General features: G+C 35.9%; 1 protein-coding gene across 4 annotated transcripts in view; it reads left to right on the top strand.

The window, feature by feature from the left end:
- Positions 1–25758, top strand: part of PIBF1 (progesterone immunomodulatory binding factor 1) — a 201878-nt gene that overhangs the window by 114170 nt on the left and 61950 nt on the right. For all 4 annotated transcript variants that reach the window (XM_019437172.2, XM_019437173.2, XM_053898793.1 and 1 more), the window contains exons 12-13: positions 5210–5360; positions 12331–12421. In XM_019437172.2, the coding sequence (XP_019292717.2) occupies positions 5210–5360; positions 12331–12421 (242 nt within the window). The remainder of the gene's footprint in view (positions 1–5209; positions 5361–12330; positions 12422–25758) is intronic.

Genomic DNA, 25758 nt, shown 5'->3' with positions numbered 1-25758 from the left:
TTTGAAAGGTCTCTTACCAAGAGAACATACCTTCTTCCTCTTCTAGAGACTAGGTAGAAGGATTGTACTCTTTCCAAGAAAACACATGAAAATTGTTGAGAAATAGATGAAAACATGTATTTTCCCTAATAATGAAAGAAATAAAAATTTAAACTTTTTTCTACCTTTACATAGGTCTCTTTGTTGTTTTCAAACTGCTGGCAAGAGTACCTTTAAAAGGGGAATCTCATGCGCTTAGAAAATGGAACCTCTCTTGGGGAGGATAGTATGGTAACCTGTGTTAACGTCCTTAAAAAATTGATCCAGTAATTTTATTTTGTTTATTTTTTTAACGTTTATTTATTTTTGAGACAGAGAGAGAGAAACAGAGCATGAACGGGGGAGGGTCAGAGAGAGGGAGACACAGAATCTGAAACAGGCTCCAGGCTCTGAGCTGTCAGCACAGAGCCCGACATGGGGCTGGAACTCACGGACCGCGAAATCATGACCTGAGCTGAAGTTGGCCGCTTAACTGACTGAGCCACCCAGGCGCCCCTGATCCAGTAATTTTATTTTTTTTTTTTTTTAATTTTTTTTTCAACGTTTTTTATTTATTTTTGGGACAGAGAGAGACAGAGCATGAACGGGGGAGGGGCAGAGAGAGAGGGAGACACAGAATGGGAAACAGGCTCCAGACTCCGAGCCATCAGCCCAGAGCCTGACGCGGGGCTCGAACTCACGGACCGCGAGATCGTGACCTGGCTGAAGTCGGACGCTTAACCGACTGCGCCACCCAGGCGCCCCCTGATCCAGTAATTTTAAAGGAATTTTACCTGAGGAAATAAGAGGGTTATATTAATGGCATACTCACAGCACTAAATATTACAGTAAAAATTGGAAGTTATTTATTCAAATAATAAACAATTTACAGTTAGTAGATTTTAAACTCTATATTTTGCTATATTCATGTATTATATGGTTACATGTAATAATATTCCTGAATATTTTAGATTTGTGGAAAATGCTCATTTAAAAATTTAAATGAAATAGGTATAATAATGTCATTAACATGATTAATTAGCTAATGATGTAAGTTTTCATTACAATAATGTCTCAGAGATTACATTTCTGGAAAGTATTCTGACAAGTAAAACTAAGATTAACAAGATAAAGGGTCCCAAAGAAAATAAAGCCTTAGAAAAAATATAAAAATGATATTAAATACATATATATATGTAAAGAAACAAATTATAGATAGTGTTTATTGTTTACTTCTAAAGCAAACCAGTGTTCAGCATTTAGTACTTTTTCAAATATATTATTCAGGAACCTACTGCAGTCATAATCTGCAATAGCAGATTCTCCAACACATTTTCAATTAGACTGAATTAGATCAGCTCTGATTTGGAATGCATCTTTTGCAAGTTATTGTTAAAATTTCATACCTAGCAAAATGCCTTTTTTTTTTTTTTTTTTTTTCCCAGATTGGATGACTGCTTAAGGATGGGTCTTGGGGCAGGTGGAAGGGAATGAGAGGTATATATAGGAAGAGAGGGAAGCAGTTCTCTCTCTCTCTACTTCTGAAACAAGCATTTCACTAAACAATACAACACACAGTGCTGATGTTTACTAAACCATTCTGTTTTGTTTTTTTTTTAACCATTCTGTTTTGTTATTTTTAGCTGGTTGCAATCTGAATTGATTTCATGACCTCTTAAAGGTTACAACTTGCAATATGAAAGCCAGTCTCCCATAGACCTCTACCCACTGGGTTGGTGAATGCAGCTGACTAGCAGTTGTTGTTTTTTGTGTGTAAGGGTTATGGAGAAACACCTCTGTAAAAAATACTGTTTTGTTTTGTTTTTTAAGTTTATATATCTATTTAGAGAGAGAGAGAGAGAGAGAGAGAGAGAGAGAATCCCAAGCAGGATCCACACTGTCAGCACAGAGCCCAACACAGGGCCTTATCTCACAAACCGTGAGATCATGACCTAATCCACAGTCAGGAGTCAGACACTTAACCAACTGAGCCACCCAGATGCCCCCAAAAATATTATGTTTCTAAAAACTATTGATAAAACTGAGGCATTAGGGGTATTTCTTACATTTCCTCCTCTGTTAAACCTAGGAGTCTTGAGAGGATAGAGATTATTCATTTATCATTGTGTCACCTATACCTAACACAGTGCTTTGCTCATGGTGGATGTTCAATAAATAATGAGTGAATGAATGGTTTGATGAATGTTAGTACAGCACTGTTGTTAGAATCCATTTTTCTGAAGTACTGGAAGGTATTTCTAAGACCATTCTTATTTATAATGAATTTGGGGGAGAAATAATCTTATAAAGGATAAAGATTATTTTATTTATGCACTTTTCTATGGCTTTTCAACGTTTTTTTTTTGTTTTTTGTTTTTTTTTTATTTTTGGGACAGAGAGAGACAGAGCATGAACGGGGGAGGGGCAGAGAGAGAGGGAGACACAGAATCGGAAACAGGCTCCAGGCTCCGAGCCATCAGCCCAGAGCCCGACGCGGGGCTCGAACTCACGGACCGCGAGATCGTGACCTGGCTGAAGTCGGACGCTTAACCGACTGCGCCACCCAGGCGCCCCAGGCTTTTACCCAATATTCTCATTGATTTATAACTTGGCGACTATTTATTTTACTTTAATTATCAGTTGGCAAAGGCTGCCAAAACACTGGCTTTATATTTTTATCTCTTTTTATTTATTTATTTTTTTAATGTTTATTTATTTTTGAGAGAGAGACAGAGCACGAGCAGGGGAGGGGCAGAGAGAGAGGGAGACACAGAATCCAGAGTTGGCTCCAGGCTGTGAGCTGTCAGCACAGAGCCCAACGCAGGGCTCGAACTCACGAACTGTGAGATCATGACCTGAGCCGAAGTCGGACGCTTAACCGACTGAGCCACCCAGGTGCCCCTTTAATGTCTTTTAAAGCAGTCATTGACCTACAGTTTTGTATTATCATTAATTTTACATATAATTTTATATAATTCTGTATTATTCGATTATTTAAAGTAAAGAAATAGCCACTGTGAAAGCTTAGTATATAATGGATTTCTAAAAGCAGCTGATCTGTTTTGTGCATTCGTGGTCAAACTCAAATGTTCATATATTGGTTTTTCCTAAAGAATCTTTAATATAATAGCCTTCCATAGGTCCAGTAATCAAGCTTTTTTTTTTTTTTTTTTTTTTTGGCTTTTCAGAAACAATAATAAATTTGTTTATAGAAACCACTCAGGCAAATCCATAGTAAAAGAGAATTCTCCACCATGGAGTCCAGAGGTGTTGGGTATTTCTGGGGATCTCTCCTCTGTTATGAAGAGAGAATTTTAAATTACATCTCTCAATTTAATAGTATTTTTTAAATCTTAAAATAATACTTTACGAAATATCCCATCTTCCACATTTTGATTATCTCCTGCAATATCCATTTCTGCAGTTTTGCCTTCTGTGGTTTTTGTTGAAGGAGTTGGAATACAAACAAATAGTATCAGCTGTCCTGTGAGAATAGTCATTTAACAACGTCATTACCGATACTCTCTTTTGACTGTGTAATTAGTGTCATCAGCCACCAAAGTCTTAATGAATTACATCTCAGTATAATAAATTCTATGAAAGCTCCAGATTATTTCACTGTCTAATAATTTAGTTATAACAAATTAATAAGTCTCTAGAAAACATATTCCCAAGTGACAAGAATGAAGAAGAAATAATACTAAAAGATGAATTTTCTTCTGTTGATCCAATCAGGGACACTAAAAATCATCCTGTAATTATCATCATTATTCCTATGTTATTCTTTCTTTATCCCCCCAAAGGAATAAGTTTGGAGGGTGGGAGATAATGTTTAAGTTATTTGAGTGGGAAATTTTGATGAAAATAATTGAAGGAAAATAAGATAGAATAGATTAAGGAAAATTAAATTGTAACTTCTGCTTGTTAAAACTGTAACTAAATCTTTATCTTCTCCTTTTTCCACATCAAAGAAAGCACACAATCATGTACATTTGTTGAGATGAACTTTGTGTCATTAAAGGAAATAGGTTGTGTTAAAAATTGTTTAATTATAGATAATTCAGAGTAATTAGGCCAGCGGATCTTTATTTCTATGAACCATTTAATACAAAGTTCTCATAATTCTTATAGCAGTAATGATATTTTTCAAACTTACTGTGTTCTAGGCATTCTGCTAAGCACTGTGAATTTATTATCTTATCTAATCCTTCCAACAATGTTTTGAGGGAGGCCTAGAAAGAATAATTAATTAAGTGCCTAAGATCCGAAACTAGTGAAGTGTCAAAGCCAGCATTGAAACCCAAATCTTTCTGGCTACAACCCATATTCTTAACCATAATTTTCTGTTGCTTTTAAGGAAATACTACATTACTTATGCTGTATTGGAAAGCAAGTGTAATACCACTCCATAATTTAATCTTAGCTAGTTAGTAAACTTTCTAAATAATTGGAATTTAAGCATTAAAACATTTCCTTTGTCATTAGAAATGTCTCTTTTTAAGTGAATTCATTATCAACATAGTGATTCTTTCAACAAATCACCATTAAAGAATGTAGAATTTTTTTGTTCTTACACAAAATAACTCCAATTTCCATGCCTTTTAAAATCTTTTTTAATAATTGTTTAAGTCCTTCCTTTCTATATAAAGGCATTTTCTGATACTGCCCCAGGTGGCACTTCATATGTCTCATCTCGGTTTGTTGCTTTGAATTTATGATTGTTCAAGAAGCCAGAAATCTTATTACAACCTTGGTAAGCATAGATGAAGTAAGCTCTGATGGAAAACTGAAGGGTGAGTGTATCGTTTTCACACCCAGTTTTGTAAGCTGAAAGCCTTTCTCCGTTGCTGCAGTTGCCAAATAAATGACCTCCAGGTAAGAATAGCATCTGTTGCGTTTTTTAGTTCTAACAAGCAAATGCTATTCTTATTCCTGTAACTATTTCTAAGTTTTAAATTTGTTGTTTATTCAGTTCATGCAGTAAAGTGGTTCGTAATTTTCAGTTACAAACAACTGAGTTATGTACCTTAGAAATAAATGTGGCTTCCTCAGTCATCTCAGTTGAGCTACTTTCTCCTCATATTTAAATCATTAGAGAAAAAAATTCAAAAGGCATTTTTGTGTCAACATTTTTGTCTTAACTGTTAATCTTTTTAATTCTGCCTTTGCAATTTTTTTCTTCCACTATTAGGTTTTAACTAAAGAATTTTATAGTCTCCAAGGCTCTTCTGAAAAACGCATTACTGAACTTCAAGCACGGAACTCTGAGTATCAGGCAAGGCTCGACATTTATGAGAGATTGGAAAAAGAGCTTGATGAAATAATAATGCAAACTGCAGAAAGTAAGTCGCCCACCACCTCACACACACAGCTTTTTTTCTGGCAGCACAAGGAACCTGGTATTGTTTCTAAAAACACTAATATATTTCTTTAAAATCCAATTGGTAACTTTTGAAAAATATGTATTTTATATTTTAATAATTAGTTGATGTCAATTTCATTAGTTGGCATTTAAAAAATAGGTTGACTATATGGGTGGCTCAGTCAGTGTCTGACTTCGGCTTAGGTCATGATCTTGCAGTTCCTGGGTTGAGCCCCATGTCGGGCTCTGTGCTGACAGCTCAGAGCCTGGATCCTGCTTCAGATTCTGTGTTTCATGTTCTGGCGTTCTCTCTCTCTCTCTCTCTCTCTCTCTCTCTCTCCCTCTCTCTCAAAAATAAACATTAAAAAACCATTTTTTTAAAATAGGTTAACTACAGTAGATTTTATCTTTTCATTTATTTAGTTCCCTCATTGAACAATTAAATGTTTACATGTGCCAGGATATGGGTCCATGGAGTTCATGTGATAATTCTTGCTAGTCTAGATCCCTGGAAGAAACAAGCATATTAAAGATAATTAAAGTAGTGAGATATGTGCTGTTAGCAAGAAATAGTCATTTTGCAGTGGAAATACAGGAGCGGTCATAAGTTAATTCTACCTTTAAGGTGAGGAGTACGATACCTAAGAGGGGAGATGACTGACACTTTAAGTCTTGAAAAATAGAAATGTATTGAATGTACCGTGTTGTAATCCTTGACCTTTAATTTCTATGTGTTTCCTCTTGTTATGCTAGCTTCCTTTGTTATCCTGGACTTTAAGGAAATATTTTATTTTATTTTATTTTTTATTTTCATTTTTTTAAGTAGGCTTCCATGCCCAACATGGGGCTCGATTGAGGTCGTGACCCCGAGATCAAGAGTTGCATGCTCTACTGACTAAGCCAGCCAGTTTAAGGGAATATTTTAAATTAACCTTTCACTACTGACTGAGATATTTGCTACAGCACATTATTTTTGTTCAAAAGTCAGAAATGTCAGGGGCATTCTTATAAAAGTGGACTTAAACTTCAATTGAAGCTGAGGTTGAATTTGAATCTGTTTCGGGCACATTTTCTTGTAAAGGCTATGTTTGTTATATTTGTAGGCCAATTTAAGGAAAACTTAACTTTGGGGCGCCTGGGTGGCTCAGTTGGTTGGGCATCCAACTTCGACTCAATTCATGATCTCACCTTTCATGGGTTCGAGCCCTACGTTGAGCTCTGTGCTGACAGCTCAGAGCCCGGAGCCTGCTTCAGAATCTGTGTCTCCCTCTCCCTATGCCCCTCTGCCACTCACACTCTGTCTCTCTTTCTCAAAAATAAGTAAACATTTTTTTTTTTAATTTAAAAATAAAAAAGGAAAACATTTCATTCCTATCATTATCTTTTTTCCACTTTTAGGGTCAGTATCTGATAACTGCAACAGTTTTCAAATTTGTCCTCAGTTTCTTTGCTGGAGTCAGAGTAATCTTTAGAAAATAGATTTGATTGTAGCATACCCCTGCTTTAATACCTCTGTGTCATCATCTTTAGACAGCATAAAGTCATATTCCTTAGCATGACTTTATTTATACACTCTCCTTTATAGTTTATGCCTTTCCATTTCCTGTCATTGCATATTATTTGAAGTTTCCATATACTCGTATCTTCATAACTTTGCATATGTCCCTCTGTCTAAACAAATCAGGAGTAGAGCAGAACTTCCTCAGTCTGATAAAGGATATCTACAAAAAAATCTACAGCTAATATCATACCTAATGATGAAATATTAAATGCCTTCCTGTTAAGGGATAGTACAAGGCAGGATTTCTATTTTTATAACTTACATTAAACATTGTAATGCCATTTAAAATATTTTTTATATTCCATTTATATGGAAATTCAGGGGCCTTTTAAAAGGCCCACTTTTAATAATAACAGTACACACCTACTGGAATGACTGAAATTAGAAGACTGGCTATAGCAATGTTAGTGAGAATATAGAACAACTGCAATTTGTTATAAAACCAAACAACCTATCCAGTAATCCAGCAATCCTATGTTGATATATTTTGCCCTAGAGAAAAGACAGCATATGCACACAAAAGGACTTATACTAGGATATTCACAGGAGCTATATTCATAATCATTAAAAACTGGCAACAGGCCTAGCAACTATCACAGGAAAATGGCTAAACAAACCATCACACATTTTATACTGTGGAATACTACTCCGCAATAAAAACAAACTACTGATTCCTCAACAACATGGATGATTCTGAAAAACTTTATGTTTAGTCTAAGAAACCTTTTATGACTAAATTTATATAAAATTCTAGAAGAGGGAAAACTATAGTGGGGAAAAAAAGTAGAACAATGTTTGCCTCTAAGGATGGTTGTCACCAAAAATTAACTGGGAAGAAAGATATTAGGGAACTTTCCAGGTTGTTGGAATGTTCTGTATCTTAATAGGGCTTGTGTTACACATGTGTGTATATTTCTCAGAACTCATTGAATGGTAGAATTAAGATTTGTACCTCTTACCATATGTAAATTTAATTTTTTTTTACCATATGTAAATTTAATTTTTTTTACCATATGTAAATTTAATTTTTTTTTAAAAAACTATAAATATTGAACTGTAGTTGATAATATACGTGTTGAATTGTTGAGATGAGGGGCAGATATCTGCAGCTTATTTGGAAATATATCAGGGGCACCTGGGTGGCTCAGTTAAGCGGCTGACTTCACCTCAGGTTCATGAGTTTGAGCCCCATGTCAGGCTCACTGCTGTCAGCACAAAGCCCTCTTCGGATCCTCTGTCCCCCTCTCTCCCCCCGCCACCCACTCTCTCTCTCAGAAAAATAAATAAACATTAAAAATTTTTTTTTAAAAACACCAAAAAAGTAAGATAGATTCATGGGTGTATACAGTGATGGACAGGCATGTGATAAACTACATACAATGCAACATTTAATTTAGAATCCAGATGTTGAGTATATGGGTGAATGCTATAGACATCTTTCATCTCTTCCACATGTGCAAATATTTTCTTAGTAAAATCTTTAGAAAAAATACAAAAATAGAGGCACCTGGGTGACTCAGTCAGTTAAGCATCTCACTTTGACTCAGGTCATGATCTCACGGTTTGTGAGTTCAAGCCCCGCATTGGGTTCTGTGCTGACAGCTCAGAGCCTGAGCCTGCTTTGAATTCTTTGTCTCCCTCTCTCTAACCCTACCCCCTACCCTCTCAATAATAAATAAACATTAAAAAAAATTTTTTTAATACAAAAATAAATTTTTGCTATGCTATCGTATAAACCATCTTCAAATCATCTTAGAATAAAATATATTTACTTATACTTGGAAGATCAAGAAAGTAAGTTCATGTCTATATGTTCACAATGGAAATTAGAATTAGAATATTCCTTGTTTCTTTTTTAAGTTTATTTATTTACTTAGAGAGCATATGTGCTCTGTCACGGGAAGAGGAGCAGAGAGAATCCATGCTGACAGTGCAGAGCATGTCCCAAGGCTTGAACTCACAAACTGGGAGTTCATGACCTGAGTCGAAATCAGGAGTCAGACACTTAACTGACTGCGCCACCCTGATGCCCCAGAAATTAAAATGTTCCTATCCTTATTTAAAGAATACTTGTTAATGAAAACTTCAAAGATACAGTACAAAACATTCTTTTTTAGTACTACAGTGGGTATGATTTTCAAAGGGTCACCATCTAATACAGAAAATTTCACCTGATATGAAGAGGGTTAGACTTCATCTGTTAAGATGTCACCATGTCAAATGACATAACCTATTCACACTTGAATTGCCTTTTATAATTAAGTATATTATTTGGATTTTTGAGGGGTTTAGTTTTCAAAGACCTCATCCATTTGTTAAAAATAGTATTGACTAGAAACTAAATAAATTCAAATATAAAAAGAAAACCAGATTTCTAGTTGTCAGATTCTAGAACCTGCTGTCCATTTCATCTTACTTGTAACCTCTGCTAGGCATTTGTCACATTTCTCAAGACTCTTCTCTTGCCTCTTGAATCACCTGTCTTTGATTGTTTCTTCTCCATTGCTTTTATTGTCTCTTCTTCTAGCTAACTCTACCGAATACTTCACAAGGGTTTTCCCATTATCCTCTTCAATTTTTACTTAACTTACCTACTCTCTGGATAATCCTAGCCCTTTCCACAATTCCATTTATTGTCTGTAGGCTAATGTTCCATAGATCTGTAAAGAGTTCCTAAAGTCATTAAAAATTTAACATTTCTCGGGGCACCTGGGTGGCTCAGTCAGTTGAGCGTCCGACTTCGGCTCAGGTCACGATCTCACGGTCCGTGAGTTCGAGCCCCGCATTGGGCTCTGTGCTGACAGCTCAGAGCCTGGAGCCTGTTTCGGATTCTGTGTCTCCCTCTCTCTCTGACCCTCCCCCGTTCATACTCTGTCTCCCTCTGTCTCAAAAATAAATAAACATTAAAAAAAAATTTTTTTTTTAATTTAACATTTCTCACATTTATTTTTTCTTCTCTAAAACTTACTAATTTTATTGTATTCTTGATCTGTTAATAAGGTTAAAGTCTGATTACCATCCAGCTTTTGTCAACCTCCATGTCTCCCTCATTCTCTCTAGTGCCTCCTCTCACCTCCACACCTATTCAGTTGTCTAGCATCTAACTTTTTTTATTCATCCTCTCTTGCTTTTCTGGACTGTTCTTCAACTGGATTATTACCATAACTTGTGAGGAGTTCTCTGTGCTACAATAGGCCATCCTTTTCCCCATTGTTAGAATTTTTTTCTGCAATATCAGCATCAGCAACAAAGATCTTTTGGTCATGTTACCTTTCTGAATTAGTCTCTGTTAGTTTCTTGTTGACTGTGGAATAAAAATCCAAACTCCTTAGCCTAGCAAATAAAATTTCCTTCCATTCACAATTGGAACTAAGCCTATCTTTCTACTACCGTTGTTCTCTAAGTGAACGCCAACCACTTACCTCATAATTACTAAAATGTCACAGCTCTGTGCCTTTACACATGCACAGGCCCTCCTGTGCCTTCTCTATGAACGTTTGTCTCCCCACAGCCTCCTGATGCTTCTAGCTTGAGAAAAATGGTGGCACTCAGATATAGATGTTCGGTGCTCTGTACTTCTAAGACACATTCATATCTCCTTAGTACCATCTACCATTGTTTCTATAATTAAATCACCAATAGAATAGTTATCCTATGAGTTACTAATCCATTAGGTATTAAACTCAAATTTCAGATGTCCATCGATTTCTAACTGATGGGTTTTTGAGATATTAACTGAATTTACCCTCTTCCTTCTGAATTTTGAGACAAGAGTCAGGTAGGTGTCTAAATAACAGCACTAATAGAGCTATTTTGCCATTCTGATAGAGCTGAATTGGAGAACTCATCTTGGACCTATGATAGCTGGTAACACTATTGGCAATGACCTATATCATCTCTTGCTTCTACATTTACCTGACAACTAATAACTCTATTTCTGAAAACTGACCCTGGTTTACCATGAAAACTAGGGATAAAATTGAAGGACAACAAGAAAAATCTTATTAAAATTCTTACTATACTGTAAAAGGATCAGTCAACAAATACATGCATATTACAGTAATGGGCCTCCAAATAGCTTCACTTAGTAGTGTAAAATATGTGGCTTTGTTTTAAGTCTGAAACATTTCTGAGAGGTTTCTCTTTTTAATGTTAAAATATGATTGTTAAAAAATGTTATAAAAATTGTTAAATGTCATTGACTGCTTTTATATGAGCTAGTAAACCTTTAGTTTTTATGAACTTTAAGTATTTTTTAATCCCAGTTTACAGTAAAATTGCCATTGCATTTAAACTTTTTAACCATAATGTTAACCTGTCAGTTAAAATTCCTTCTGAAAAAGAGTGATGTGACAATGGCAGAATTTAAAAGTAAATGGTTTTGCTGTATTTTTTTGTAATAAAAAAAAAAGGCTATCAATACATTCTCAGGACTGCACATTTTCTTCACAGAGTAGCCTACTTAAATACACAATTTCATTATTACAAGTTAAAATTAACTTGTTCTGATAAAATAGTGAACATCTTTCCTAATTAAAAGTAGTCATTTCTTAGGGCTCTTGGGTGACTCGGTTAAGCATCTGACTTCAACTCATGTCATGATCTCGCATGGTTCATGGGTTTGAGCCCTGTGTCGGGCTCTGTGCTGACAGCTCAGGGCCTGGAGCCTGCTTCACATTCTGTGTCTCCCTGTCTGTCTCTGCCTGTCCCCCACTTATGCTCTGTCTGTCTCTCTCTCTCTCTCTCAAATATAAGTAAATATTTTAAAAAATAGTCATGTCTTTTATCAAGAAGAGAAATAATGAAATTGATGTTATTGTTACTTATTTATAATTACAAAACATACTTTCCATGCAAAAATCCTAGAATCACTCAGAATATCACAGCATCTGTATTATTATGCTTTATTTAAAAAAAATTTTTTTTTAAGTTTATTTATTTAGTTTTAAGCAAGAGAGCAAGCGGGGTAGGGACAGAGAGAGAGGGGAGAGAATCCCAAGCAGGCTCTGCACCATTAACGCAGTGGCCTATGCAGGGCTCAAACTTACGAACCGTGAGATCGTGACCTGAGCCAAAACCAAGAGTTAGAGGCTTAACCGACTAAGCCACCCAGGCGCCCCTTAAATTATTATGCTTTATAACAAGAAAATTTAACATGTCCTATGATGCAAGCCATTACACCTTTTAAAAATAAATGGAACAAATTTAAGCAACCATATACTTTAAGAAATATGCTCTACTTACAAATGGACTGTTTGAGATTGTGCATTAGCCCTTTTTAATGTTCTTATGCTCCCTGATTCGTATGACCTCTTTTATTTTCACTTTTGCTGTGCTTTTTAAGAAAAAAACCCACTTATTTTACATCATACACTTTAATATTTTTCAGTTGAAAATGAAGATGAAGCTGAAAGGGTTCTTTTTTCCTATGGCTATGGTGCTAATGTTCCCACAACAGCCAAAAGACGACTAAAGCAAAGGTAAAATCAATATATATTTGTTTTACTTATCTACTCAAGCTAAATGTAATTACATTATGCTTTTTGATAATGTGCAAAGTAAAGTTACTTTATTCTTAGTATGCATAAATATTAAATTGCTCACAAAATAAAGCACAGTAAGTTATAATCCTGCATTTCATGTATTTTTAAGTGAGTTTAATGATCAATAAACTAGAAGTGTACATTAGTATTTTCCTAGAATTAGATTCAGTGATAATGACACCATTGTGATTTTATTTTCACATTAATTTCAAGTGTGCTACAAATGCGTTTGTACCAACAGTTTTCAGATTAAAATTAAATAGGCTTCCTTTTTCTCTTGTTTTTTATTCACCTGTGTACATTCCTTGATATATACTTGAGAAAGAGAAAGAGGGACACAGAGAGAGAGATGAGATAGCACATTATATTATGATTAAAAGTAGGGGCATTAGGTAGGACACTTGTTGGGATGAGCACTGGGTGTTACATAGGGGATGAATCACCAGAATCTACTCCTGAAATCATCATAGCACTATATGCTAACTTGGATGTAAATTAAAAAAGAAAGAAAGAAAGTATAAAAGACTTTGTGAAGACCAAGAAAATTTGGGGGAGATCCACTAGTGATTTTGTGAGATTCTGTTTAAAGTATACTATGGGGCACCTACCTGGGTGGCTCAGTCGGTTAAGTGTCCAACTTTGGCTCAGGTTATGATCTCACGGTCCGTGAATTCAAGCCCCGCATCAGGCTCTGTGCTGACAGCTAAGAGCCTGGAGCCTGCTTCAGATCTGTGTCTCCCTCTCTCTCTGCCCCTCCCCTGCTCACGCTCTATCTCTGTCTCTCAGAAATAAATAAATGTTAAAAAAAAAATTTTAAGTACACTAAGAGAGAAATTGTACCTATATTAATCAGTTTTCCAGTTGACCTAGCTAAATTTTTTTTTATCTAACTTCTTTCTCTCACTTTAACTCATCCTCCTATGCAAAAACATCTGACTGTCCCATATGCTACCATATCACATCTAAATATTACTGCCAGACTTCCAGGCCCTTCCACATGCCCCCACCTCTCCAACTTTCCTTGCCTCTCTACCTAAAATCAGGGTAGTCTATCTCTATGCCTATAAACATCTATTTGCTCCATACCACATAATAGAGCATTTATCTTATCTCATTAGCTCTTGTTTCCCACATCATTTCCCCAGCCAAATGGAAGGTTCCTGAAGGTCAGCAATGATATCTTTTGTTTATTCTCTGTCTCTACCTAGCATGGTATAAGATACCTAGTAGAATTGTCTGTTCATCTGAGTATTTGAGGATTCAAATCTGCTTGTTTATCTTTTTTTTTCAATGTTTTTATTTTTTTTTAAAGAGAAAGAGAGTGCACACATGCAGGGGAGGGGCAGAGAGAGAGAGAGAGAGAGAGAGAGAGAGAGGGACAGAGGATCAGAAGTGGGCTGACAGCAAAAAGCCCAATACAGGGCTCAGACCCACAAACCATGAGATCATGACCTGAGCCAAAGTCAGACACTTAACCAACTGAGCCACCCAGGCATCCCAACTGCTTGTTTATCTTTTATTTTTATTTGAGTTGATTTAAGTGTTTAGAGACCTTACACATTATGTAAGAAAAACAATTCATCTGAACTCTAATAGTTTTGTAGAAACTTTGAAGTGATGGCTAAGAGAATAAAATATCTTTAACGCTATGATGTAAGATATAGGCCATTTTATAACAAAACAAATGGGTGCTTTGAATGTATGTCTCTTACTGGTTAAACTAAATATCTGGAAGAATTTTAGACCAAGGATAGATAACTGTCAAGTATTATTTTATAGTTGGAATGGTTAATTCTGTCTGGTGAAGGTGCAAGTATTTCTAAATTATGTATTATTTGAAAAATGAGCTGTAGTCCCATCCCATTCCCCTTCTCTGCTCAGTCCCTCATGAGTCATTAAGGATGACCTAGGCTATTTTGTAATTTTCCCCGTATAACTGTTTTTGAGCATTATATTGCCTAGGGGGGAATAGAAATACACTTTTGTGGGGAAGAGACTTCTTGGTCAGTGGTAAATGCTTGGTATATACTAAAAATTGAAATTTGAAGGAAAAAGTCTATTCTCTTCTTTTTTAGCATATGAATCCTTCCAAAGAATCTTTGTCACAAGGAAAAAAGAATTTTGCTGTTGTAAGCTTTTTTATTTAGCCCTAAATGCTGAGTTCCTCTAAAATTGAAGGCAATTATTGCTGTTACCTTACTTTTTTTTAAAGAATTTCCAAAAACAGATGTTGATTCCTTAATAATTAGAGTGGAGATTCAAAGAACCACAACTGATTCATATTCTGAATAATTTTAACTATCCAAATATTTCTGAAGATTTTATCACTGAGCTATCTGTGTGCCTTGAACAAGTGCCTAATGGGCATACTATTAATATCTCCTACCAGCTGGTGCCAGGCATTCGTCTCATGGTGAACCAGAGGGTTATTTTGAGGAAGTGCTTCTCAGGTCATCTAAACTGAGTGAAGGGAAAGTAAGTCTAGATATCCAGAGAGGACGTTTATGTATTCCTTCAACATCTTTTATTGAGTATCTACTATATGCGTAAAATTGAGCAGTGGCAAAGAGGATCCCTCTTTTAGGGTCTGACACATATCCAAAGTTTGCAAAGTCTGTATTTCACTTTCAGTAGCTATTTGTAAAGAAGTCAATGGCTTCATTCTCTGTTTAACTGATTTAAGATGAAAGCAATGTAACCTTTGAGAGAGTCTATATTTAATTCTTCACATTTAAAATTAAAGCAATAGAAACTGAAGGTGCATTATAAAACAACTCAATCAGAACGGCAAATGAAATGTTTGCATAATGAAGTTTTCATTATACATTAGTCTACGCCAAGATACATGAGAATTTCAAAGGAACTTACTTTTCAACTACTATACACTTAGTATAGTAAGTAAATGGTACACTTAGTACCATTCATACTAAGTTCAGTGTGAAATCTCATACATTCAACAGCCAGGTTTAGGTACTTTAGGTTAACGCTTAATTGGAACAGATTTCTGATTATAAAAATATTATGTTTATTTTAGAAAATTGTTAGTAATCCTACCATCCAAAGGTAACCATTCAAAAATGTATAATAGATATACATATGTCTTCTTGCATATTTAGGGTATTAAACATGGGAAGTTTAATATTTTTTCTTACAACTCCATCTTGAACGTTTCTCGTATCACTGAATAGTCTTCAAAAAGATAATTTTTAATAGTTATCCAAACCTTTAATTGTTAGGCCTTCTGCTTTGAGTTTCATGTTGTTGTTAATAAATTCAATAGTCACTGAAAATATTCATTGGTTACCTGTTGCTACTCAAGGTATATTATGAAATTAAAGTGAGAAAATGGATGCAAATTTCACCACACAGTCCCTGGCACACAGTGGGTTATTTAGGAAATGTTAACTGGTTATACCAGTTAATGTTTCTTAGAGTAAATTACACAGTTGATTTTAGAGGAAAAGCTAGTGTTCCAAAAACTTTAGGTACAATTTAAGGTTTTAATTAAAATCATTTTGTTTGAGAATTGTAATGAGACTTTTTAAAATAATTAGTCGAGACACTCCCCTGGACATGAAACCGGTTTTGAGATTTTTTGGTATCTGTCAATCAATCTTAAGACATATACTGTAATGCCAGTTTCCTATAAAAAAGCAGCAAAATTAGCTTTTGTAGTTTGAAAAATAACTCCCAAAAACTGTCTTTTAAGCACATTGTAATTATCAAATAAGCTTACTCACAGGTTGACGTTTCAGTGGAGATATGAACAATAACTAAATATCACATTAAACTCTTTCTGGGACAAAGTTGCAGTAAGTTAAAAGGGCTTATACAATTAAGTAGATTAAAATGAAATGGGCTCTTCTTGACTTGACTAAACTTGAAAATCTGAAGTAATGTTTTTGTTTCGGTCATGATTGTTTTGAAAATAGCAAACAAGATTTTCTGGTTACATGTTTTGGTTATGCTCTTTAACCTGCATCTTAATTGGGAAACTGCCAGGCACTAGCGTGGTCTTAGTGTGCGCTTCTCTGTTTGCTTTGGCAGATCTGAATGAAGAGCTGTTTCTGAAGGTTTTTAAACCTTTCAAACTGCTAGATTTACTGCATACTCCAGACCTTTTGTTTTAGTTTCTGTCTAGTTTTATAAAGAGTGTTAAGTTGAAATTTTCACAGTACATTGAACCTTATAATAAAGGAAAATATTAAAGCTGAGAAAACTTTTTTTTTCCTCTAGCAGACTTTTGTGTAAAATGAAAATGTTTCTCTCTTTCTTCTCATGTGAGAGTATGTGAGTTGTCATTTTTGTCCTTGGGGAAAGTTGTTCTTATTTGGGTTTGTTTTTGGAATAGTCCTTTAAAAAGTTACTGCCATTCTATTCGTGATCAACTTGAGAGTTTAAACCTATAGAAGAACCTAGAGAAAGTGTCATATGACTGTAGATAATCAGCTTGAGACCATTATTTGGTTTTCAATAATTACCAGTAGAGCAGGCAGTATAGGTGCCAACGTGAGGAGTTCTGAAGCTAGAATCATTCTGGTACGTGTGCCCCTTTTTTGGAACCTTTTTTTTTTTTTTTATGCCATACTAATAGAGATAAATCTCTGACCTAAAATTGAAAAAGATCAAGGAGCCAAATGCTATTTCAGGCAAGTAACTAATTAGCAAGTAACTAAATAAATACAGATATTTATTTAGAGTTTTGGTGATACTAAGAAAACCATACCAAGATTGAAGGAATTGAGGCAGAACATCAATCCTCCATTGTGCTTTGACATCTCATACACAGATGAAGATCTACCTTGTCCGTATCGGCTGGGCTCTACTACTATGAAATTACGTAATAATCGGAAGTGCTACTTCCATTGACAGATCTAAGAGAATAAGTTTTATTTGGAGTCAAGAAGTGATGAGGGAGCTGAAAGATGACCTTGGTGGGGTTATTCCTTGGCGGGAATAATTTTACCAGGTAACAGGTGAAATTTTCATTTAATATTTATTTCTTTTTAATTTTTTTAAATGTTTACTTATTTGTTAGAGAGACAGAGACAGAGTGTGAGCGGGGGAGAGACAGAGATAGAGAAGGAGACACAGAATCTGAAGCAGGCTCCAGGCTCCGAGCTGTCAGCACAGACCCCAACGCAGAGCTCAAACTCACAAACCACGAGATCATGACCTGAGCCGAAGTCGGTCACTTAACCGACTGAGCCACCCAGGCGCCCCATTTCATTTAATACTTAAATACAAAACTATAGTCTTGTAGCATTCATTTTTAGTTGATGTTGAACTTAATCTTGGTACAGGTAGAATTCACAGTCACATGGCAGTTAATATAATTACAAAGAAGTATTGTTAAGTTGTACCTACTTTAGTGTCTCAACAGATAGCCTGTAAAAGCAAAGCTTTCTTGAGTTTAGTACATTCTGTACAAAATAAATAAATAACTAGCCTTTAGCAGGAGTCATTTTTCCCGACTGTATCCATAGTTACTTTTCATAAAGAACTTGGGAAGGACTTGTTTGCATTCTATGTGCATTGTGCTTAAGGAGATATAAACTCAGCCACATAGAGGAGAAATTCTTCATTTGTCTTGCTTTGAATTATAGTTAAAGTGAATTTCTTTCTTCCCACTTCTAACACCCCGGGTTTCTACACAGAATCTACCTGTGACACCCAAAACTAGTGAAAAAATTGAATCAGTTATCAAAAATCTCCCCAACAAATAAGAGTCCTGGACCAGATGGCTTCCCTAGGGAATTCTACCAGACATTGAAAGCAGAGTTAATACCTATCCTTCTCAAGCTGTTCCCAAAAATAGGAACGGAAGGAAAACTTCCAGACTCATTCTATGAAGCCAGCATTACCTTGATTCCCAAACCAGACAGAGACCCCACTAAAAAGAAGAATTATAGACCAATATCCCTGACGAACATGAATGCAAAAATTCTCAACAAGATACGAGCAAATCAAATTCAACAGCATATAAAAAGAATTATTCACCATGATCAAGTGGGATTCGTTCCTGGACTGCAGGGCTGGTTTAATATTTGCAAATCAATTAGTGTGATACATCACATTAATAAAAGGAAGGATAAGAACCATATGATCCTGTCAATTGATGTAGAAAAAGCATTTGACAAAACACAGCATACTTTCTTAATAAAAACCCTCAAGAAAGTCAGGATAGAAGGAACATACTTGAACATCATAAAAGCCATATATGAAAAGCCCACAGCTAGTACCATCCTCGATGGGGAAAAACTGAGAGCTTTCCCCCTGAGATTGGGGACACGACAGGGATGTTCACTGTCACCACTGCTGTTTAACATAGTGATGGAAGTCCTAGCATCAGCAATCAGATGACAAAATGAAATAAAAGGCATCAAATTTGGCAAAGAAGAAGTCAATCTTCCACTTTTTGCAGACTACATGATACTCTACATGGAAAACCCAAAAGACTGCTAGAACTGATACAGGAATTCTGCAAAATCTCAGGGTACAAAATCAATGTACAGAAGTCAGTTCCATTTTTATACACCAACAATGAAGCAACAGAAAGAGAATTAAAGAAACTGATCCCATTTACAGTTGCACGAAGAACCATAAAATACCTAGGAGTAAACCTAACCAAAGATGTAAAAGATCTGTATGCTGAAAATTATAGAAAGGTTATGAAGGAAATTGAAGAAGACACAAGAAATGGAAAAACACTCCATGCTCATGGATTAGAAGAATAAATATTGTTAAAATGTCAATACTACCCAAAGCAATCTACACATGCAATGCAATCCCAATTAAAATTGCACCAGCATTCTTCTCAAAGCTAGAACAAACAATCCTAAAATTTTAATGGAAACACAAAAGACCCCAAATAGCCAAAGTAATAATTAAGAAGACCAAAGCGCGAGGCATCACAATCCCAGACTTTAGCCTCTACTAAAAGGTGTAATCATCAACACATTATGGTATTGGCATAAAAACGGACACATAGACCAATGGAATAGAATAGAGAACCCAGAATTGGACCCACAAATGAGTGGCTAACTAATCTTTGACAAAACAAGAAAAAAAAGACAGTCTCTTTAGCAAATGGTGCTTGGAGAACTGAACAGCAACATGCAGAAGAATGAGACTAGACCACTTTCTTACATCGTACACAAAAATAAACTCAAAATGGATGAAAGACCTAAATGTGAGACAGGAAACCATCAAAAACCTAGAGGAAAAAGCAGGCAACAACCTCTTTAACCTCAGCTACAGCAATTTCTTGCTCAACACATCTCTAAAGGCAAGGGAATTAAAACCAAAAATGAACTATTGGGACCTCATCAAGATTAAAGGCTTCTGCACTGCAAAGGAAACAATCAACAAAACTAAAAGGCAACCAACAGAATGGGAAAAGATATTTGGAAATCACATATCAGATAAAAGGCTAGTATGCAAAATCTATAAAGAACTTACCAAACTCCACACCTGAAAAACAATCCAGTGAAGAAATGGACAGAAGACATGAATAGACACTTTTCCAAAGAAGACATCCAGATGGCCAACAGACACGTGAAAAGATGCTCAACATCACTCATCCTCAGAGAAATACAAATCAAACCCACACTGAGATACCACCTCACACCAGCCAGAGTAGCTAAAATGAACAAATCAGGAAACTACAGATGCTGGCAAGGATGTGGAGAAACGGGAACCCTCTTGCACTGTTGGTGGGAATGCAAACTGGTGCAGCCGCTCTGGAAAACAATGTGGAGACCCTACGACCCAGCAATACCACTACTAGGAATTTACCCAAAGGATACAGGAGTGCTAATGCATCGGGGTACATGTACCCCAATGATTATAGCAGCGCTTTCAACAATAGCCAAATTTTGGAAAGAGCCTAAATGTCCACCAACTGATGAATGGATAAAGAAGATTTGGTTTATATATACAATAGAATAGTACTTGACAATGAGAAAGAATGAAATCATGCCATTTACAGCATCGTAGATGGAACTGGAAGGTATTCTGAGTGAAGTAAGTCAGTCAGAGGATAGATATCATATGTTTTCACTCATATGAGGAACTTGAGAAACTTAACAGAAGACCATTGGGGAAGGGAAGGAGGAAAAAAATAGTACAAACAGAGGGGGAGGGAGGCAAACCACAAGAGACTCTTAAATCCAGAGAACAAACTGAGGGTAGATGGGGGGGGGGGGGGGGCGGTGCGCAGGTGTGGAGAGGGGAAAATGGGCAATGGACATTGAGGAGGGCACTTGTTGGGATGAGTACTGGGTGTTGTATATAAGCCAATTTGAGGGGTACTTGGGTGGTACCCCAACAGTCGGTTAAGAGTCTGACTCAGGTCATGATCTCACGGTTTGTAAGTTCAAGCCCCACATCAGGCTCTGTGCTGAAAGCTCAGAGCCTGGAATCTGCTTCAGATTCTGTGTCTTCCTCTCTCTCTGCCCCTCCCCTGCTCATGCTCTGTCCCTCTCTGTCTCCCAATAATAAATAAACGTTAAAAAAAATTATAAGCCAATTTGACAATAAATTATATTTTTAAAAAAAGAATCTACCTGTGACACTAAATCATTCACTACAATATGCCCCATTTAAAGATGTAGGAGGTTGAAGTATAAAAGAAATGAACTGGCATCTGTAATATTTGCCTTCCCTTATCAACTTTATGTATGTTTTTATTACTAGTTTAATGCTCAGTTGCTGAGCACTAGTCATACTTTAATATTGAAGCTCTGCAACCTAAGAATATGGTTTCTAGCAGTGTGTTCATGTAAACAAAATGCATTTACAGCAAAATTGATTAAGAAGGATTTATTCAGTGCTGCTTTCGTTAGTACACACCACAGGGGATAAGACCTTGTCTTCATGTAAGTAGCATCTTTTGGGAAAGAAAAGATTAACACATGTCAAAGAATATTAAGAAACACCCAAAAATGTATAATTTAGAGCTGTATTGTACGCTAGACTATGTCAGTCAGAGGAATAGAGATCAGTGAAGACTAGCATGATCAGAAATGGAGGAAGTAGAACTTGCAAGGAGCCTTTAAGAAAAAGTTGGATCTATGTAAGAATGACAGAAAAAAAAAAAAAAAAAGAAAAACTTGGTTCTGTCAAGCAGTGAAATAGTCTGCCGTCTCCAGACGGGGAACCAACAGACGTATGTATAGTGCAAGGAATATATAAAACATGTTTATGGGACAGTAAGTGGAGTAGACATTAATGGAAAATAAGGTTGGTTCAGTTGACATTACAAAAGGCCTTCATATTTTTGTTTTTTTTAATGTTTTTTAATATTTATTTAAGTTTGAGAGAGAGAGAGAGCACTAGTGGGGTAGGGCAGAGAAAGAGGGAGACAGAATCAGAAGCAGGCTCCAGCCTCAGCACTGTCAGCACAGAGCCCGATGTGGATCTCGAACCCACAAACCACAAGATCATGACCTGAGCCATGTACTAGGGCATGAAGAAACAGGAGGTGTTATAAAGTTCAGTCTTTCAACAGTTTATTACTGAACACCTACTTCCTTTGTACCAAATATTATTCAAGGTATTTTGAATACATTAGAAAACAAAATAAATAAAAATTCTAGTCCTTGGATAACTTTTCATTGTAGTTCATGAGAACTTAAATTTATACCAATCTTTCAAGAGAAATGTCTGAAAATCCGTAATGCACATGTGTTTTGACACAGTCATTATGCTTTCTGAGGAAATGGCAGTACAAGGTGTGCAAAGATAAACTTATGTAATTATTTAGAATTTTCTATAGCACATAGCACTGCTGTGACTGCTATAATTGGATTGTGTTTTTATTGTTGAGTTATAAGAGTTCTTTATTTTTCTAGATACGAGTCCCTTATCAGATAGGTATTTTGGAATGTTCTCTTCCATTTCATGGGTTATCTTTTCATTTTTTTAATGGTGTCTTTTGAAGCACAAAACTTTTTAATTATGATGCAGTCCACTTTATCTAATTTTTCTTTTGTTGCTTGTGCTTTTGGTGCCATATCTGAGAATCCTTTATCTAAAGTCAGGAAGATTTACTCCTGTGTTGAAGACGTACTCCTGTGTTTTCTTCTAAGTATTTATATTTTAGTGTTTACATTTAGGTCTTTGGCATACTTTAAGTTAATTTTTTTATGTCATGTAAGGTAAGGGCTGTGTACTATTTTAAATATGGCTACTAAAAATTTCTAAATTACATGTGGACTTGCATTATGTTTCTATTGGACAAAACTGGCCTAGACCAACAGTCTCCAAACTTTTTGATATGACTCCCTATTGGGGAAAAAAAATTGAACATTCACCCACCAATGTATGTACATGTATTTATCTCTCAATTATATACATGTACTATCCTATGAATAACATGTATGTTAAAATACAAAACTACATAGAAAATTTAAATTTAAAGACACTTAATAGTAAAATAAATATAAATAAAATTTCCCACACTTCAGTGGATTGTTTTGAACGTAATTGCTTTTGGAGACCACCAGTCTAGACTGTGATCTTAACTTTATAATTGATTGGCTCAAATGTTCTTCCTTCTCCACCGTATTGATAGAGAACTCTCTCAAGTGCAGACCTGGTCATGTTATGCCTACCCGACTTAATGATAAAATCCAAACTCAGCTTGTCATTTAAGGTCTTTCATATGTCCCTGCCTCTGTCTCTCTAGCTTCAGCCTTCACCATGCGCCATACATTTTATCAATCCACAGCATACCTCCCTGCACATCATCCTTTACCTATGCTTTTCTCTCTACCCAGAATGCTATTTCTCTGCTTCCTCTCCAGATTACTATTAGTCTTCATTCCTCAGTGTGCCCTTTCTTATCATTTAGCACACTATGGTAATTTATTTGTCCGTCTTCCTCAGGAGACTATCATCCTCCAGGTAGAAACTGTGTATTCCTGGTACCTATATAGGTTATGGGCTTTTAATAAATTTTTTTTTAATGTTCATGAGTATCTTGGTGAATGAGTTAGTAAATACATTTCTTCTAATTCAACCTGCTTTTCTACAGACATTGATATTTATGATCAAGAAAAAAATTCTAATTTTTGAATCATTTTTGTTTCATTGTAAATATGATAATGATCAAAAATTTTATTTCTCGTTTTTTCTGCATGTCCTAGATTTCACAATATTTTTGTTTGTGTTTTTGTTTTTGTTTTGTTTTGTTTCTGTAACATCCATAATCCATGGGCTAAATGTGTCATTTAGGGCAATCTAAGAACCTTAATACTTAGTACCATTTCTGAAATGTCTGTGAAGAAATGTGTTCTGCTGTCTTTACAGTGACTTAGAAGTAAATGTTTTAAATGTGATCAGTGCATCAATTGGAGACCAGTTATACCACCATGTCTTCTACATTATAAATATTATGTATCATAAGTGATACCAACATTCATAGTAAAAGTCACAGTCATTCTTGTCAGCATCAGTTCTTAGAAAGTTTTTCTCAATAAAATAGTTCTTTTTTTTTTTTTTTTTTTTAATATTTATTTACTTGAGAGAGAGAGAGAGAGTCCTGGGGGCCAAGTGGGCCTAGGGGTTGGAGTAACCTGTGCCCATAGACACACTCCTTAGTTACCGGAGTGGGGCTTTCAAATCCATTTGTTCCTTCCTTGGCTGGAGTCTTTATAGGGGGTGGCAAGGGCTAAATGCAGGGCCACACAATTTCCTTGTGGAACCTTATTTCTTTCCCCAATGGTTCTTTTCTCAGGGGGCCTGTCAAGGGCAGTTCCCCAACAGACAATTCCCCAGGTACTTTTATTAAGGCCAAATTACATAAAAGCAGGAGTACAAGAAGCTTCACGTCAGTGGGCCTCCCTGCAGTCCCGATCCGTCCACTGCCCGGGCCCTGCCATCAGGCTGGTTGGATAGCTTGGCTTCTGGCAAGAGAGCGTGAGCCGGGGAGAACAGAGAGAGAGAGGGAGAGAGAGAATCCCAAGCAGGCTCCACACTCAGTGCAGAACTCAGTGCGGGGCTCAATCCCACAAACCATGAGATCAAGACCAGAGCCCAAATCAAGAGTCAGCTGCTTAACCAACTGAGCCACCCACGCACCCCTCAATAAAATAGTTCTATATGCTAGTAATCAGAACAGTATAGAACACATTAGGAGCATTTCGAGGCCTCGTAAGATAGCTCCCTTCTATTTAGAGTTGATTTTCCTCAGTCAGAATCCCCAACCAAAATCAGGGCAATTTTTAGTAGAAGGAGGTAGCCCTGGTATTAGGGCTTAGGCACCAGCATGTCAAGAATTTCTCGAATTCACGGTTTTATATCATGTGATATTTTGCACTGATAAATGGTATCACACCATATCTGCGTAAGAGCATTATTCAATTCCCAAACAAACCAAAAAGCACCCAAACCAAATGAGCTACTTGCTGTTATTAAACTTGATGTCTTCGAGTCATTATCGTCTTCAGAATGTTGGTAATGGGTGACCTTTGCATCTGATTATTTTCTCGCATCCTTTTATCTTTCATTGAATGTCATCCGCAACTGTTTTCTGTGTAGTAGCCTTTGATTGTGTTATTATTCTATTCTGAGCATGGCACAAACATGGTCTGTACCTTCAATATCCATTTACTGAGAAATTAACTGTGTACAAAAAGACCCTCATCTTTCTGTGGGAGACTTATTCCTAACATTTATGAAGGATGAGGAAGAAAATGAAAATATGAGTGAAGATAACTCCAAGGATTTTTATTACCTTAGTAAAAAACAGAGTTAATGATATAAAATACTGATGTTTATGTATTAAAGCTGTAAACATAACATAAAATTAGCCTTAAGACTTATTTGTAGAGATCTTATTTTAGGGTCAAATTTGAGAGAACTTGGCATATTTTAGATTGGGAGATACAAAATGGGGTAGCCATAAACTGTAAACACCTGTAAAATCTGTAAAGGAAGAAAATAGATTAGTGGTTCCCTAGGGCTGGCAGGAGGATGGGGAGCAATGCTAACAGGGAAATACTTCTTTTGTAATCAAAATATTCTAAAATTAGGTTATAGTGTTAGTTGTATAACTCTAAACATACTAAAAACCATTGAATTGAACACTTTAAATGGATGGACTTTATAATATGTAAATTACATAGCAATAAAATTATATGTCAGTAAAGCTGTATTTTATTAAAAAAAAAAAAAAAAAAAAAAAAAGATTGTCAGGGCACCTGGGTGGCTCAGTCAGTTAGGCATCCAACTTCGGCTCAGGTCATGATCTCATGGTTCGTGAGTTCGAG

Source organism: Panthera pardus, unplaced genomic scaffold (genome assembly GCF_024362965.1).
Source record: "Panthera pardus isolate Hobbes unplaced genomic scaffold, ASM2436296v1 HiC_scaffold_1, whole genome shotgun sequence".
NCBI lineage: Eukaryota > Metazoa > Chordata > Mammalia > Carnivora > Felidae > Panthera > Panthera pardus.
This window is presented reverse-complemented; position numbering and strand designations above follow the sequence as displayed.